Raw genomic sequence first — 16,375 nt, 5'->3', positions numbered from 1 at the left:
TTAGCTGGGTGTGGTGGTGGGTGCCTGTAGTCCCAGCTGCTCGGGAGGCTGAGGCAGGAGAATGGTGTGAACCCAGGAGGCGGAGCTTGCAGTGAGCCGAAATCACACCACTGCACTCCAGCCTGGGCGACAGAGCAAGACTCTGTCTCAAAAATAAAAAAAAAAAATCCCTTCCTCCTGCTTCTTCTCTGTCCCCAGAAACTAGTGAGAGGCTTTCTGTCACCATAGACTTGTTTGCATTTTCTAGAATATTATGTAGATCACACAACATGTCTTTTTTTTTTTTTTTTTTTTTGGAGACGGTCTCACTCTGTCACCCAAGCTGGAGTGCAGTGGCATGATCTTGGCTCATTGCAACCTTTGCCCCCCAGGCTCAAACAATCCTTCCACCTCAGCTTCCAGAGTAGCTGGGACTATAGGCATGTGCCATCATGCCTATCTAGTTTTTTTTTTAAAAAATGTTGTAGAGACAGGGTCTCACTATGTTGCCCAGGCTGGTATCAACCTCCTGGGCTCAAGCAGTCCTCCTGCCTTGGCCTCCCCAAGTGCTGGGATTACAGGTGTGAGCCACTGCACTTGCCAACATGTCCTTTTTTAAAAAAAGCATGTACTCTTTTTTTGTTTGGCTTCTTTTATTCAGCATAATTATTCTGAGACTCACCCATGCTATAGGTTATAACATAGTTTCTTTCTTTTTATTGCTAAATGGTATTCCATTGTATAGATATACCACAGTTTGTTTCTCCATTCACCTGTTGATCGACATTCGAGTTGTTTCCAGGGTTTGGCTATTAAAAATAAAGCTGCTATGAATATTTGTGTACAAGTCTTTAGGCATATGCTTTTGTTTTTCTTGAATAATTAGTAGGTGTGGCTGGATCATATGGTAGGTGTATGTTTAAATTTTTCTAAAGCTGCTAAACCATTCTCCCAAGTGGTTGTACTATTTTTGCATTCCCACCAGCAGTGTGTGAGAGTTCCAGTTTCTCCACATCCTCACCAACACTTGATATGGTTAGACTTTTTAATTTTAGCCATTCCAATAATGCGTTGTAGTATCTCGTGGCTTTAATTTGCATTTCCCTAATGACTAATGGCACTGATAATCTTTTCACGTGCTCATTTGCTATTGTACGTCTTCTTTGGTCAAATGTACATTCAAATCTGTTGCTCATCTTATTTTGTTGGCTTGTTTTCTTATTACTGAGTTTTGAGAATTCTTTCTATATTCCAGAAACAAGTTGTTGATTTTTTCTTTTTTTTTTTTTTTTTTTTTTGAGTTGAGGTCTGGTTCTGTCATGCAGGCTGGAGTGCAGTGGTGTGATCATAGCTCACTGCAACCTTGACCTGCTGGGCTCAAGTGATCTTCCAGCCTCAGCCTCCTGAGTAGCTGGGACTATAGGCAGTACTGCCACACCTGGCTAAGTTTTTTTGTCTTTTTGTTGAGATGGGGTCTCACTGTGTTGCCCAGGCTGATCTTGAAGTCCTGACCTCAAGTGATCCTCTTGCCTCAGCCTCCCAAAGTGCTGGGATTACAGGTGTGACCCACCACACCTGACCAGAAACAAGTTCTTCATCAGATGTGTAACTCAGAAATATTTTCTCCCAGTCTGTGGTGTTTCTTTTTGTTCTTACAATGGTGTCTTCCAAAAAATAGGAGGAAGTCTTAATTTTCATGAAGTCAAGTTTATTAGTTTCTTTGGCTGATAGAGCTTTGACTGTTACAGCTCAGAAATTTTTGCCTGATGGGATGTTACAGAGATTCTCACAGGACCTTCTGCAGACCTCCGAGCACGCTCTCTGTTCAGCTCTCTCATCTCTGGCATCCTGTCCTGCAAAGTCCAGCTGCCAGGGTCTCCCCATACCCCTAGCTCCTCAGTTCAGGGAGTCACCCGGCTCAGCCTCCATTCCCCCTCCTTGCACCACAGCCTGGACACTGTCTCCAGGCGGGAAGCTGGGCTCATCTTGCTTGTTTCCATCTCTTGGGGTTCATCGTCTTGGGTTGCCTGATGTCTGTGTCTTGGGAACCATTGTTGAGCCTGTGTCATCTGGGTTACCAGCTGCTCCACGTGGGAGGTTGAACCCAGTCTTCATTACTCCAGTTTGGTTGGCAGTAGAGGTCACATCCAGTTCATTTTGTAAACTTTTTATAAATGGAATCATTCACCGTATACTCCTTTTTTTTTTTTTAAGAGATGAAATTCTCATATGTAAAAATAACCATTTTAAAGTGAGCAATTGGCCGGGCATGGTGGCTCATGTCTGTAATCCCAGCACTTTGGGAGGCCAAGGTGGGTGGATAACTTGAGCTCAAGAGTTCGAGACCAGCCGGGTCAACATAGTGATACCCTGTCTCTACTAAAGACACAAAACAATTTGCTGGGCATGGTGGTGTGCGCCTGTAATCTCAGATATTCTGGAGGCTGAGGCAGGAGAATCACTTAAAACCGGGAGGGAGAGGTTGCCGAGAGCCAAGATAGCACCACTGCACTCCAGCCTGGGTGACAGAGCGAGACTCTGTCTCAAAAAAATAAAAATGAAAAATCGAATAGGGCTGGGTGCCGTGGCTCATGCCTGCAATCCCAGCACTTTGGGAGGCTGAGGTGGGCGGATTGCCTGAGATGAGGTGTTCTAGACCAGCCTGGCCAACATGGTGAAACCCCATCTCTACTAAAAATACAAAAATTAGCCAGGTGTGGTGGCAGGCGTTTATAATCCCACCTACTCAAGAGACTGAGGCAGGAGAATCGCTTGAACCCAAGAGGCAGAGGTTGCAGTGAACCAAGATTGCACCATTGCACTCCAGCTTGGGCGGCAAGAGTGAGACTTCATCTCAAAAAAAAAGAGTGAACAATTCCATGGTATTTAGTACATTCACCATGTTTGCCACCACCACTTCTGTCTGGTTCCAGAACATTTTTATCACCCCCAAAAGAGACACTGCACCCATGAAAGAGTCACTCCCCAGCAGCCCCTCCTCCTAGCGTCCAACAGCCACCAACTTGCTTCCTTTCTCTATGGATTTACCTCTTCTGGATATTTCATGTAAATGGAACCATATAATATGTGACCTTTGTGTCTGGCTTCTTCCTCTTAGCCTAGTGTTTTTGAAGTTCACCCACATTGTAGCATAGCTCAGTACTCCATTCCTATCTAAGGTCAAGTTATATTTCATTGTATGAATGTACCACATGTGTTTATCCATTCATTCACTGATGGACATTTGGGTTGTTTCTGCCTTTTTGTGACTGAATAGTGCTGCTCCTGTACTTCTTTTTGTGTCTGACTTTGGTTTAAAATTGGTGAGATTTCTCTATACTGTGGTGTGTACTTATAATTTGTTCCTTTTCATAGCTGCATAGTATATTCCATTGTGTGAACAAACAACAATTTCTGTATCCATCAGTTGCTGGCTGATACATACAGTGCTATGAAGACTCTTGGGCCTGCCTTCTTAGGGAACGTGTGTATTCATACCTGTCGGGCGTACACCTAGGAGTGAAATTGCTTAGTCTTAGGGTGTATATATCTTTAGCCTACTTTTTCTCTTCTTACTGTCACTTGAGTGTTTTCTTACTAGAAGCTCACCATTCGTAGGTATTTTAATATTCATCCTATGGGTAGGGACCACAGTTTACATAACCATTTTGTCATTGATGGAGTTTTAGATTATTGACAACATTTTGCTCCTATAAAATGTCATTGCCATGTACATCTGATAGTGACCAAGGTGGATGGTTGGGGCGTTGGTTCACTTGGTTACATGTTTCCTAACCACCAAGTGTAAACCTGGGGCTTGGGAACAGCAGGGCAATAATCCTTGCTGTTAAAAGCATCTTGGACTAGAGCTGGGGGCAGCAAGAGACTTGAAAGAGGGAGGTCGGCTAGATATAAACAGTTTTTCTTAGAATGCACAATTCCCTTTGTCTGTTATTTTCTCGCTTTTCCTAGAGACTCACATCCCGAGAAACATTGTGCATGAGCGCAATGATGAGTGGCAGCAGATACTTGGCCTCAGTATCGGAGAGACAATAGGGAGTGGTGGGGACTGTGGCAGACAGAGGAAGCCCATGGCCCAGCTAAAGTGGCAGCCACTGCTCAGCTCTGGTTCCTTGTTGCCCCTTGTTGTGGGGAGGGTGGGCAGCCCGATGTTTCTCTTTATAGAGAAGCCAGAGAGCTGGGTTTTATATAAAATCTCCCAATTTCCAAATTCAATTTATAAAGAACATACGTGGCATGAAAAACAATCAAAGACTAAAAAACTGCCACTAACCGGAGACCAGGGAGATACGGCAACGAGATGCAGTGGGGTTTGCTGGATTGGATCTCAGGACGGAAAGAGGATGTTAATGGAAAAACTGGTGAAATGTAAATGAACTCTGGAGTTGAGTTGATAGAAACATACCAATGTTGGTTTGTTAGTTTGCACCATGCATCCTGGTGATGTAAGATGTTAACAATGGGGAAATCAGTTGAAGGATACATGGAGTTTGAACTCTCTGTACTGTCTTTGCAAATTTTCTTTTTTTCTTTTCTTTTCTTTTTTTCAGAGACAGGGTCTTGCTCTGTCTGTTGTCCAGGCTGGAGTGTAGTGGCATGATCATAGCTCACTGCAGCCTTGAACTCCTGGGCTCAAGTGATCCTCCCACCTCAGCTTCCCAAGTAGCTGAAACTACAGGCGGGTGCCACCATACCCGGCTTTTTTTTTTTTTTAATTTTTTAGAGACAGGGTCTCGATATGCTGTCCAGGCCGGTCTTAAACTCCTGGCCTCAAGCGATCCTCTTTTCTTGGCCTCCCAAGTGCTGGAACTAGAGGCATGAGCTACCATTCCAAGCCAGTTTTCAACTTTTCCGTAAATCTAAAATTATCCTAAAATAAAACCTTCATGAAAACATACACACACTCTCAGCATTGGGCACTACTGTGCAAGTCAGAGAAAACACATCTGGGGTTGGGATTTGGTTCATGCTCTAGGAGTTTTGCAAGCCTCATCTGGACCCCACAAGTTCTTGACCTTTCTCTTCAGACCCTTCCGCCTCCCAAAGTACAGGCACTTTGCCCTGTGTATTAGTTCGTTTTCATGCTCCTGATAAAGATATACCAGAGATTGGGCAATTTATGAAAGAAAGAAATGTAATAGATTTATAGTTCCAAGTGGCTGGGGAGGCCTCAAAATCATGGTGAAAGGCAGGGAGAGGAAGTCACGTCTTACATGGATGACAGCAGGCAAAGAAAGAGCTTGTGCAGAGAAACTCCCATTTTTAAAATCATAGGATCTCCTGAGCCCCATTCACTATCACGCTAACAGCACGGGAAGGACCCGCCCCCGTGATTCAGTCGTCTCACATAGGGTCCTTCCCACAGCATGTGGGAATTATGGGAGCTACAAGATGAGATTTGGGTGGGGACACAGCCAAACCATATCACTCTGCTAACCCTGACTCCATTCTTTGTGACCTCCCCCAGGTGACCCAGAGGCATGGGGCCCGGCAGGCTCTGCGATGCAAGCTGAGCATGAAGGTGCTGGGGCAGGAACTGAGCTTTGTGAACTGCGGAGCCACGGGGAGTCACGTGAACCACTGGTCCCTGAACCTGGCCGAGCTCGCCATCAAGCTCATGAAGGTAGCTCCTGCCTGCCCCTGTCCATGCCATCTGCCCTGTGACACTTTGGCAAAGCACTTAAGGGCATGAAATTTGGAGCCAGGCTGCCCAGGGTCAAATCCCAGCTCTTTCGTTTACCTCCTCGAAGCTGTTGATTCACTTACCACGGCCTTAGTTTCTGCATCTGTGAAATGGGATAATAAATAAAAAATAACAAAATATCTGGCTGGGCGAAGTGGCTCACGCCTGTAATCCCAGCACTTTAGGAGCCTGGGGCAGGTGGATCACCTGAGATCAGCAGTTTGAGACCAACCTGGCCAACATGGTGAAACCCTGTCTTTACTGAAAACACAAAAATTAGCCGGGCATGGTGGCAGGCGTCTGTAGTCCCAGCTCCTCGGGAGGCAGAGGCGGGAGTATCGCTTGAACTCGGGAGGCAGATGTTGCAGCAAGCCAAGACTGCACCACTGCACTCCAGCCTGGGTGACAGAGCGAGACACTGTCTCAAAACAAAAAAACAGAATATCCATTCATAGAGCAATTGTATTAAAGGAACTAATGTGGTGAAAATGCAGCAGGGTGCTTTCAGCTTGCCCGGTGCATACTAACTGCCTAGAATCTTAGGGAGGATCCACGTTCCTCCCCACCTGACTGAACCTGACCCCTGACCTTTTCTCATAAGCAAACTGCCTGGGTTCATACCTAGCTCCATCCCTTTCTAGTTACCGGGACTTGGTGGGACATTTATCTTTGTGGCCTCAGTTTTCTCATCTAGAAAGTGGGATCATGTGCCCTCTGAGGACAAATGAAATCTCTTGTGCTCAGTACTCAGAGGGCTCCTGGCCCACAGCAGGGGTGGCCACGTGTCCCCTTATGGTTTGTTTGTTTCTTTTTTTGAGATGGAGTCTTGCTGTGTTGCCCAGGCTGGAGTGCAGTGGCACAGTCTCAGCTCACTGTAACTTCTGCCCCCCCGGTTCAAGCAACTCTCCTGCCTCAGCCTCCCAAGTGGCTGGGATTACAGTCATGCATCACCACACCTGGATAATTTTTGTATTTTTAGTAGTGACGGGGTTTCCCCATGTTGGCCAGGCTGATCTCGAACTCCTGGGCTCAAGTGATCCACCCGCCTCGGCCTCCCAAAGTGCTGGGATTACAGGCGTGAGCCACCGCGCCCGGCCACCCCTTATTGTTTCTTGGCTGCAGAGGCAGGAGGTGCAGATGAACCGGAGGCTGAGCCTGGCCGCAGAGGAGCTGGTCTTTCCCACGGTGTCTGGCCTTCCTGCCCGGCTGACCCTAAACGCCTCGGCTGCCATCAGCATCCGGGTCCGAGGAACCGCTGACTTCCAGCAGCGCTCGGATTTCTCTGTGAATGGTTATGTCAAGCCCAGGTATCTAGCTCCTGGGAGCTGGCACAGGTTAGGTGGTGGGATCCCATCCCTACAGAGGGCTGCAGAGGCCTGGGTGACATCCATATGGGCAAGAGATGATCCCTATTCTGCAGAACACCTGTGCCAAGAGACTGTGTGCAGAGATACTGGGTGGTTAGATCCACTTTACAGGTGGGAAGGCTGAGGCTCAGAGAGGTCCGGTCACGTGTTCAAGGTCACACCGCAGTGCGAGGTGGCTGGCAACAACCCTATGCCCTTCCATCCACCCCACCCAGAAGGGAGGAGAGGAGCTAGCCTTGAGCTCACTGAACTCGTGGGACCCCCTCCCGACCAACCAAGCCTGGTGCTTCTTATTCCCACTGACAGATGAAGAAACCAAGGTTCAAGGCGAGGACACTGACAGCCTGGGGCCACATAGCGCCAGAGCAGAATGTGTGCAATATCTTGTCCGATTTTGGAACCTGTCATGGTGCTGCTGAGCATCTGTCCCCAGCCCCTCAGCTGAGCTGTCCTTGGGCCCTGGGTTTGACATGGGGAATGTGGATGCCCTAGGCTGGGTGCTCTCTGGCGTGAAGAGCCTGGGCTGGGACTTAGACACCCGGGGTTCACATGTCCCAGCCGCATGCTTTGTCCCAGTCATGGAACCTAGGCAGGTGCTTTCACCTCTCTGAGCCTCAGTTTCCCCATCCGTAAGAGGGATTAGTGCAGGTGAGGACTGGAAAGTGCTTGGTGCATGTACAGCCTCTGGGTGGCTGTGGTGGCAGTGGTGGAGGGGCTGCTGTGGCTCAGGAGTGCAGGGGGCTGCTGGGGGTGGCAGGTGGGGTCTGTGGCCCCAGGGCCCTTGGGATGCAGCTGGTACATGCCTGTCCCTCAGTGCCCTGCTCCAGATCTCGGCTCAGATGGGCACAGCAGGTGCCCTGGGGCAGGCCGGGCTGAGATGGATGACCAGTGTCCGCGGTGCCGCCAGCCTGGATGGCGGGATCCAGGTGCAGAAAGGCCGGGACCTTAAGGTGCATCTCAACGCGCCCAAGGAGACCATGGAGCTGCTCAGCTTCAGGTGGGTGCCCAGTGCCGGCAGGAAGGGAACCATGAGCGCGAGGGTGCAGGTGAGCAGGTGTGTGGTGTGTGTGCGTGCATGCATGCATGTGAGTGTGTGATCACATGTCTGCGTGTGTGCATGGGGATGTGCATGGGTGTGGATGTGACATTAGTATGCATGTGTGTTAGTATGCACACCCATGAGCCTGTGTCTGAGTACACATGATCAGACATATGAGAGTGCATGTGAGCTGCTGTGTGCATGAGGGTGTGTCCGTGAGTGTGTCAGTGAGGAGTGAGTGTGTTGTGGGAGTGCGTGTGTGTCCACGAGCATGTGTGTCTGTTGACTGTGAAGGGTGGGTGTGTCTGACAGGGACCGTGGGCAGCTGAGAGGTGAGAGCTGGAGAACTTTCAGACCCCTCAGCTCTTTCCTGGAGTCCCTCTGGGGCATGCTTGTCTGTGACCCCTAGGGAGGTGACTCTTGGAGAGGGGCAATTTTAGAGGGAGTGAGAGTCCAGGCTGCCCCACCTACCCGCATTCTTTCCCTTGTCCTGCCCCATGGGGGCTCTGCCCATCTCCCTCCTCCCTCCTCGCATCTGCCCCTGTTCCCTGCCCCTCACTCACTGTCCCCCTCTATCCTGACCCCCTCCCACCAGCCTTCTTTCCATGTTCCTAAAGCAGCCAACTTGTTCCTACCCCAGGGCCTTTGCACCTGCTGTGTCCTCTGTCTGGAACAATAGCTCCTTCTCATCCTTTGGATTTCTGCTCAAAAGTTACCTCTGCAGAGAACTCCCCCTGCCCCAGCTAGAGGAGGCCCTGCTCTATCCCCGAGACAGCCCTGTGCCATGCTGTCCTCCGTGTGGGTTTCTCACAGCACTTGTCACTGTCTGTGGTCCTCAGCATCTGTCCCTGTGTCCATGGAGTGTCACCCCACCAGCGTGTGCACTGCCCAAAGGCTGGCCCCGCTCAGGGTAGAATTTGCCCCTGTGCCAAGCTCTGGCAGCTCAAGGTGTTACTTGTCTAATGAATGAATGAAAATGACACGTCTGACACTGTCCTCTTTCCCTACCCAGCTCTCAGCTGTACCTCATCACCAGGGATGGCGTGAGGAGCCTCAGACATGTCCCTGGCCCTTCTGAGGTCCAGTCCTGTACTGGTGAGGAAGGTAGGCAGCAGGGCCTCCATGCCATCGTACCAAGGTGGGCATCCCAGGGTTGAAGGGAAAAATGCCGGCTCCAGATCCCACAGTTGCTCTTCTGCCCTAAAAGTATTCATATTCTGCAAACCAAAAAGTATCTGAGACAGGTTTCAATCAATTTAAACGTTTACTTTGCCAAGGTTAAGGACGTGCTTGGAAATAAAGGAACACAAATCCACAGAGCAATCTGTTGTCTATGCCTTTTTCCAGAGATGATTCTGAAAGCTTCAATATTTATTTATTTATTTATTATTTTTATTTTACTTTAAGTTCTGGGATACATGTGCAGAACATGCAGGTTTGTTACGTAGGTATACATGTGCCATGGTGGTTTGCTGCATCCATCAACCCATCATCTAGGTTATAAGCCCCGCATGCATTAGGTATTTGTCCTAATGCTCTCCCTCCCTTTGTTTAAAGGGGAAAAGCGGGCTGGAGGGGAAAGAGGGAGGGTATGGTCACATGACTGAATCCACAGGCTGCAAGGGAAAAGGAACAGGGAAGGGAATAGTCACTTACATGCTCGTACTTGCTCAATAAATCAACACTTTACATAAGATAAGGTGAACATAGAATAGCTGCGCAAATATTTAACCTTTTATCTGTAGCTACCTGCTTAGGAACAAAAGAAAAGGCAGCTTCTTGCATGACTCAGCTTCCAGATTAATTTTTTCCTTTTGGCATAGCAAATTGGGATCCCGAGATGGTACTTTTATTATTATTATTGAGACAAGGTCTCTGTCGCCCAGACCGGAGTGCAATGGTGCAATCATGGCTCACTGCAGCCTCCATCTGCCCAGGCTCAAGTGATCCTCCCATCTCAGCCTCCTGAGTAGCTGGGACTACAGGCACTCGCCGCCCTGCCCAGCTAATTTTTTTTTTTTTTTTTGTATTTTGTAGAGACAGGGTTCCACCATGTTATCCAGGCTGGTCTCAAACTCCTGGGCTTAAGTGATCTACCTGCCTGGGCTTCTCAAAATAATGGGATTACAGGCATGAGCCGCTGCACCCAACTTCATTTTCCTTTACCAACCACTTCAGTCAATGATAATGCTTCTAGAATTCTACCCTATAAAAGCAAACCAAAATCACTTAAAAATGCTCTGCACAAAGATGTTCGTTGCATCATTATTTAGAACAAAAAATAGGAAGCAACTCAAATATTCCAGAGTAGGCAAAATAGCTAATTATAAAGGCCAGTGAGCTAAGGGCAGGTTCTTATATTAAGTGGCTAAAAAGAGTCAAAAGAAGAATATCTCATATCATGAAAACTTCATGAAATTGAAATTTCAGTGTCCAGAAATAAAGTGGTATGGGAACGCAGCACACCCCCTTCATTTGCATATCACCTGTAGCCACTTTGTCCCACAACAGCACAGCTGAGTAGTTGCAAGCTAGACTCTATGACTGCAAAGCATAAAATATTGACTCTCTGGCCGGCAGATAGCTCACGCCTGTAATCCCCGCACTTCGGGAGGCTGAGGTGAGAGGATTCCTTGAGTCCAGGAGTTCAAGACTAGCCTGGGTAACACAGTGAGACCTTGTCTCTACAAAAATAAAAATTAACAAATTAGCCAGGCATGGTGGCATGCACCAGTGGTCCCAGCTACTTGGAAGGCTGACAGGAAGATCGCTTGAGCCCAGGAGGTCGAGGCAACAGTGAGCTGTGTTTATGCCACTGCACTCAAGCCGGGGTGACCAAGGAGGATTCTGTCTCTAGCTAGCTATCTAGGTAACTAACTAAACAAACAAACAATCTGGCCCTTTACAAAGAATGTTTGCTGGCTCCTGGGTTGGTAAGTTATTGACGTATCGCATAACTTTTTTTTTTTTTTGAGACAGAGTTTCACTCTCGTCGCCCAGGCTGGAGTGCAATGGTGCAGTCTTGGCTCACTGCAACCTCTGTCTCCTGGGTTCAAGCAATTCTTCTGCCTCAGCCTCCCAAGTAGCTGGGGCTACAGGTACCTGCCACCAAGCCCGGCTAATTTTTGTATTTTTAGTAGAGACAGGGTTTCACCACATTGGCCAGGCTGGTCTTGAACTCCTGACCTCGCGTGATCCACCTGCTTTGGCTTCCCAAACTTTTCAACTCCATTATGAGTGAGCTGTTTTAATGAGAAACTTCTTTAATAATAATGTCAGGTGTAAGCCAGCAACACTGAATATGATCGCAAGTGGGTGGAAAGACAGGAAGTAAATGTGCCAAATAATAGCAGATCTTGAAATTTTTTTTTTTTTTTTTTTTGGAGTAAGGTTGGGGAGGGCTCTATTTAATGAAGATATACAAATTTTGCTTCTTGATAATTTTTCTTTTTTGCATTTAAGTTGCATTTAGAATTGTAAATAAACTTATGAAACTAATATATAATACAGAAAAAAATTTTAGAAATCTTTCTGAGCTTTCTAATTTTTTTTCTAATTTCCTGCAACAAGTACATTTTTATTTTATTTTATTTTAATTAATTAATTTATTTATTTATTTATTTTGAGACAGAGTGTCCCTCTGTCACCCAGGCTGGAGTGCAGTGGCGCAATCTCGGCTCTCTGCAACCTCTGCTTCCCGGGTTTAAGCGATTCTCCTGAGTCGTTGAGATTACAGGTGCCTGCCACCACGCCCGGCTAATTTTTTTTAATTTTAGTAGAGCCAGGCTTTTACTATGTTGGCCAGGCTGGTCCTGTACTCTTGACCTCAGGTGATCCACCCGCCTTGGCCTCCCAAAGTGCTGAGATTACAGGTGTGAGTGACCACATCCAGCCAACAAATATATTTTTATAATCGGGATAAGTGTTACTACCAAAGACATCACTGTAGGCCTGGTGCTGCTCTCAACACTTACTGACCTGTTAATCCTCACAGCTACGCCGTGAGGCAGGAACTATTATCATTAGCAGTTTAAGATGAGGAACACTGAGGCCCTTACAGTGAGTCAGAGGAGTAGTAACAACGATAATGAAAAAGAAACATTGAGACCCAGAGAGGTTAAGTAATTTGTCCAAGGTCACAGAGCTGGGAAGCGGCCGAGCTAGAATTTGAACCAGGCATTCTTGCTCCAGAGCCTGTGTTCTACACAGTATTGCCTGACACTCTTTTTAAAAAGTCTACCAGGGGCTGGGCACGGTAGCTCACGCCTGTAATCCCAGCACTTTGGGAGGCTGAGGCAGGCAGATCACCTGAGATCAGGAGTTCAAGACCAGCCTGGCCAATATGGTAAAATCCCATCTTTACTAAAAATACAAAAATTAGCCAGGCGTGGTGGCATGCGCCTGTAATCCCAGCTACTTGGGAGGCTGAGGCAAGAGAATCACTTGAACTTGGGAGGCAGAGGTTGCAGTGAGCCGAGATTGTGCCACTGTACTCCAGCCTGGGTGACAGAGCGAGACTCTGTCTGGAAAAAAAAAAAAAAAAAGTCTACCAGGGGTTCTCAGCTGGGGCAGTTTTGACCCCCTAGGAGACATTTGGTAATATGTGCAGAAATACTTGATTGTTGATAGGGGTTACTGGCATCTAGTGGATGGGGATCCAGGATTCAGCGAAACATCCCACAGTGCACAGGACAGCCCCCACCTAAGATGATCTGACCCCAAATGTCAGTAATGCTGAGGCAGAGAAACCCTGGTTTACACACCACTGCCTCACGGGATTCCTGTCTACATCGTGCCTTTCCTCAGAAGAAATTAGAGAAGAGCTTTCTTTGCTGATGTGGCAGCGGCGGGCACCCATGCCCAGAGCCCTCTGAGTCTCCACTGACCAGTTCTGCCTGCTTACCTCTCTCTGCAGTGTCCTACACCTGGGGCTGGCGGCTGTGCAGTGGAGTGACCTGGCCGGTGCCTGGCCAGCCCTACCTGCTCTCATTGCCTGTGTTTGCGGCCGTGACGCTGCAGAAACAGGACCCAGGGCTCCGACAGTACCTGCTGGAAGCTGCCTATACCCTGCAGCCCCAGGTGGGCCCTAGACAACAGCCCCGTGTTTCTCAGCCATGTTGTGGGTCTCCGTAGGTCAGCACTGGGCTCACCCTAAAGGACGTGGGGCTCCTCTCTGGGGCTATTGGGCTGTGCTGGTCTTGCTGTAGGTTTCTTCTGGACCTTTGCACATACTGATTCTCCATCTGGGGCTGTATGATGCATTAACTGGAAATCAGTCTTCAGATCTCAGTTCAGGAGTCACTTCCTCAGGGAAGCCTGCCTAGGTTACCCCAGAGCACATCATATTCTTTTGTGACTTGCCTTAAGACAACCACGTTTCTTCCCTTTTGATCACTTCTGTTTCTTAGTGAAGCTAGTTGGTTAATGTCTGTCTTCTCCGCTGGTGACTCAGTTTCTGGGAGCAGATTGAGGGTTTTTTTTGTTTGTTTTTTGATACAGAGACTCTTGTTGCCCAGGCTGGAGTGCAATCGCATGATCTTGGCTCGCTGCAACCTCTGCCTCCCAGGTTCAAGCGATTATCCTGCCTCAGCCTCCCTAGTAGCTGGGATTGTAGGGATGCACCACCACGCCCAGCTAATTTTTTTGTAATTTATTAGAGATGGGGTTTCTCCATGTCGGTCAGGCTGGTCTCTAACTTATGACCTCAGGTGATCCGCCCGCCTCGGCCTCTCAAAAATGCTGGGATTGCAGGTGTGAGCCAACGCGCCTGACAAGCGTTTGTTTTACTTAACTCCTGTGTCATCAGCACCTGGTCCAGAGGAGGCACTCGGTGGCCTCCTGTCTGATCCTCCACTTCCCACTCTGATTTCCTTACCATCTTCACCAGCAGCCACATGGGCCCTCTGCAATCCCAGCTGGATCGTGTCCCTCCTCTACTGCCCCGCCATGGTGCCTGTTACCCTTAGAGTAGAAGTCAGACACCATGACCCACAGGCCCTTGGCAGTCCCGCCCCTGCTGGCCTCCTTCCCTGACTCTCCTCCAGACTCGCTGCCCTGAAGACACACTGGCCCCTTTTTCAAGGCCACGCACATGCCCGCCCCAGGGCCTTTGCACTGGGTGTTTCCCCTGCCAGGAACACTCTTGTCCGGGATATCCACCTAACTCTCTCCCTAGCTCCTTTCAAGTGTCCCTCAATGGGACCCCTCAGAGGCAGCCTTCCTGGGCCTCCCTGTCTAGACCAGTGCCCCGGTCAGGGCCCCTAAACCACTGACTTTGCCAGCACACTCACCGGCGGCTGCCGTCTTGCGCGTTATTGTGTCTGGTGGTCCTGTGCCTCCTCTCTAGGACGTAGGCTCCACGCGGTCGGGGACTGCGTGTCTCATGCTCAGTCATCTTCCACGCAGCAGCACACATCTCTGTTGGTGTTGAACAAATGTACGTTGATGTGGGATTTCAGAACGGGGCTTGTGGCTGAGGCTGCACTTTCCCAAAAAGAGACCCAAGCCTTGGACTGGGGTACAAGTGATTTGTTACGAAAAGGCTCCAGGGGACCCAGAAAGAGTGGAGAAATTAGGAAAGGCCGGGGGAAGATGCTGAGAGGTGTGCAATTTCAGGTGAAGTTGCAGCCTCAGCCTGGTCCCACAGGGAGCCCCAGAGCACGAGGTACTTGCAGAGTGTGTTCCCCTTTGGGCTAGGGTGCTGGGAGTTTTGGCGGCAGTGCTGGAGGGCAATGTTCTGGAGCCCTCAGGTGACAGCGAGGAAGTGCAGAGCTTGCAGAAGCAGCCGTTTCTCCCTGGCCGTTTGCTGAATAAATTGCGACCCTGTGGACATGGTCCTGGGCTGTTCTGCAGAGCTTTACACTTCTGCAGGTGATTTTCAAGCCTGAGAAATTCCTGGTTGGGGAATTGTGAGGAGAACAGTGCGAGTGTCTGAAGGGTAGAGGTGGAGGCTCTCAATCTTGAAGACTCTGCTATTTCCAGAAGGACAGCTGGTTCCCCCAAGAAGCCACAGCCCACGTCTTCATGGGCACGCCCGGGTCAGAAGTGCCGAGGGACGTCGGGGTGGACATCAGCTACAGCTTGCCCCAGAGCAAGTTCCGGCTCAAGCTTCTCCATCCCAAGAAGAAAATCGAGCTGGACGGTAATGTCAACGTCCCTCCCTGTTCACTGCGCCCCTTGCTCGGTGCCACACCCAGGGCAGGGCCCCTGCAGTGAGCTGGCTCATAGAATTGTCTGTGATCTCCTGAGGTCAGCACTAAATCCAGCCCCATTTTACAGGTGCTGCATCTTAGGCACAGAGATTAAAAAAAGGGCAGGCAGTACTCCCAGGGGGATGGAGGGGCCAGATCCAGATGTTGAACCCTTGTCTCTAAACTCTTGTTTTGCACCCCCAGGAAAGATGGAGGCTTTTGGGAGTGCCCACACGGGTCACTTGGAGCTGGTACTGGATGACAGGGACGTCTACTACATCAAGGTTTGCTCCACACCCTTGGCCCACCTGTTTCTGCACCTGCCACCTCCCCAAGGATTTCCTGCCCCCGTCCCAGAGCCCTGTTAACTATTGCCACCACCTCTGGGATCTTCCCTTTCTACCTGCCAGTTAACAAGTGTTAGTTCTGTTACCCAGAAATGTAAAAACAAGAAAAAAATGGGCTCAAATCCCACCGTCATTGATGTTAAAAATGGATATTAATAACACAAAAACATGCTTTTAAGAATTCAGGTGGGATGCGGTGGCTCACACTTGTAATCCCAGCATTTTGGGAGGTCGAAGCAGATGGATCACCTGAAGTCAGGAGTTCGAGACCAGCCTGGCCAAATGGTGAAACCCTGCCTCTGATAAAAATACAAAAATTAGCTGGGTGTGGTGGCGGGTGCCTATAATCCGAGCTACTTGGGAGACTGAGGCAGAAGAATCACTTGAACCCAGGAGGTAGAGGTTTCAGTGAGCTGAGATCATGCCACTGCATTCCAGCCTGGGCAACAGAGCAAGACTCTGTCTCAAAAAAAGAAAGAAAAAAAAAGCCAGATGTGATGGCTTATACCTGTAATTACAGAAAGTTAGGAGGCTAACTTGGGAGGATCACTTGAGGCTAGGAGTTCGAGATAAACCTGGGCAACATAGCAAGACCTGGTCTCTACAAAACATTAAAAAGAGTTACCTAGGCACAGTGGCATCTGCTTGTAGTCTCAGCTACTCAGGAGACTGAGGCAAGAAGATTGCTGGAGCCCAGAAGGTCGAGGCTGCAGTGAGCCATGCTTCTGCCACTGCACTCCATCCTGGGT

The 16,375-nt window shown here is 48.9% G+C and overlaps 1 protein-coding gene across 1 annotated transcript in view; it reads left to right on the top strand.

Annotated features, from left to right (window-relative positions):
- The window catches only part of LOC129016364 (uncharacterized), a 154,094-nt gene that overhangs the window by 42,499 nt on the left and 95,220 nt on the right, over positions 1-16,375 (top strand). The window contains 7 exon segments of the mRNA XM_063654026.1: positions 5,468-5,623; positions 6,806-6,990; positions 7,865-8,047; positions 9,102-9,193; positions 13,005-13,168; positions 15,071-15,230; positions 15,484-15,563. Coding sequence (XP_063510096.1) covers positions 5,468-5,623; positions 6,806-6,990; positions 7,865-8,047; positions 9,102-9,193; positions 13,005-13,168; positions 15,071-15,230; positions 15,484-15,563 — 1,020 coding nt within the window.

Source organism: Pongo pygmaeus, chromosome 18 (assembly GCF_028885625.2).
Source record: "Pongo pygmaeus isolate AG05252 chromosome 18, NHGRI_mPonPyg2-v2.0_pri, whole genome shotgun sequence".
Classification (NCBI taxonomy): domain Eukaryota; kingdom Metazoa; phylum Chordata; class Mammalia; order Primates; family Hominidae; genus Pongo; species Pongo pygmaeus.
The sequence above is the reverse complement of the archived record's forward strand: the minus strand, read 5'-3'. Positions and strand labels throughout refer to the sequence as shown.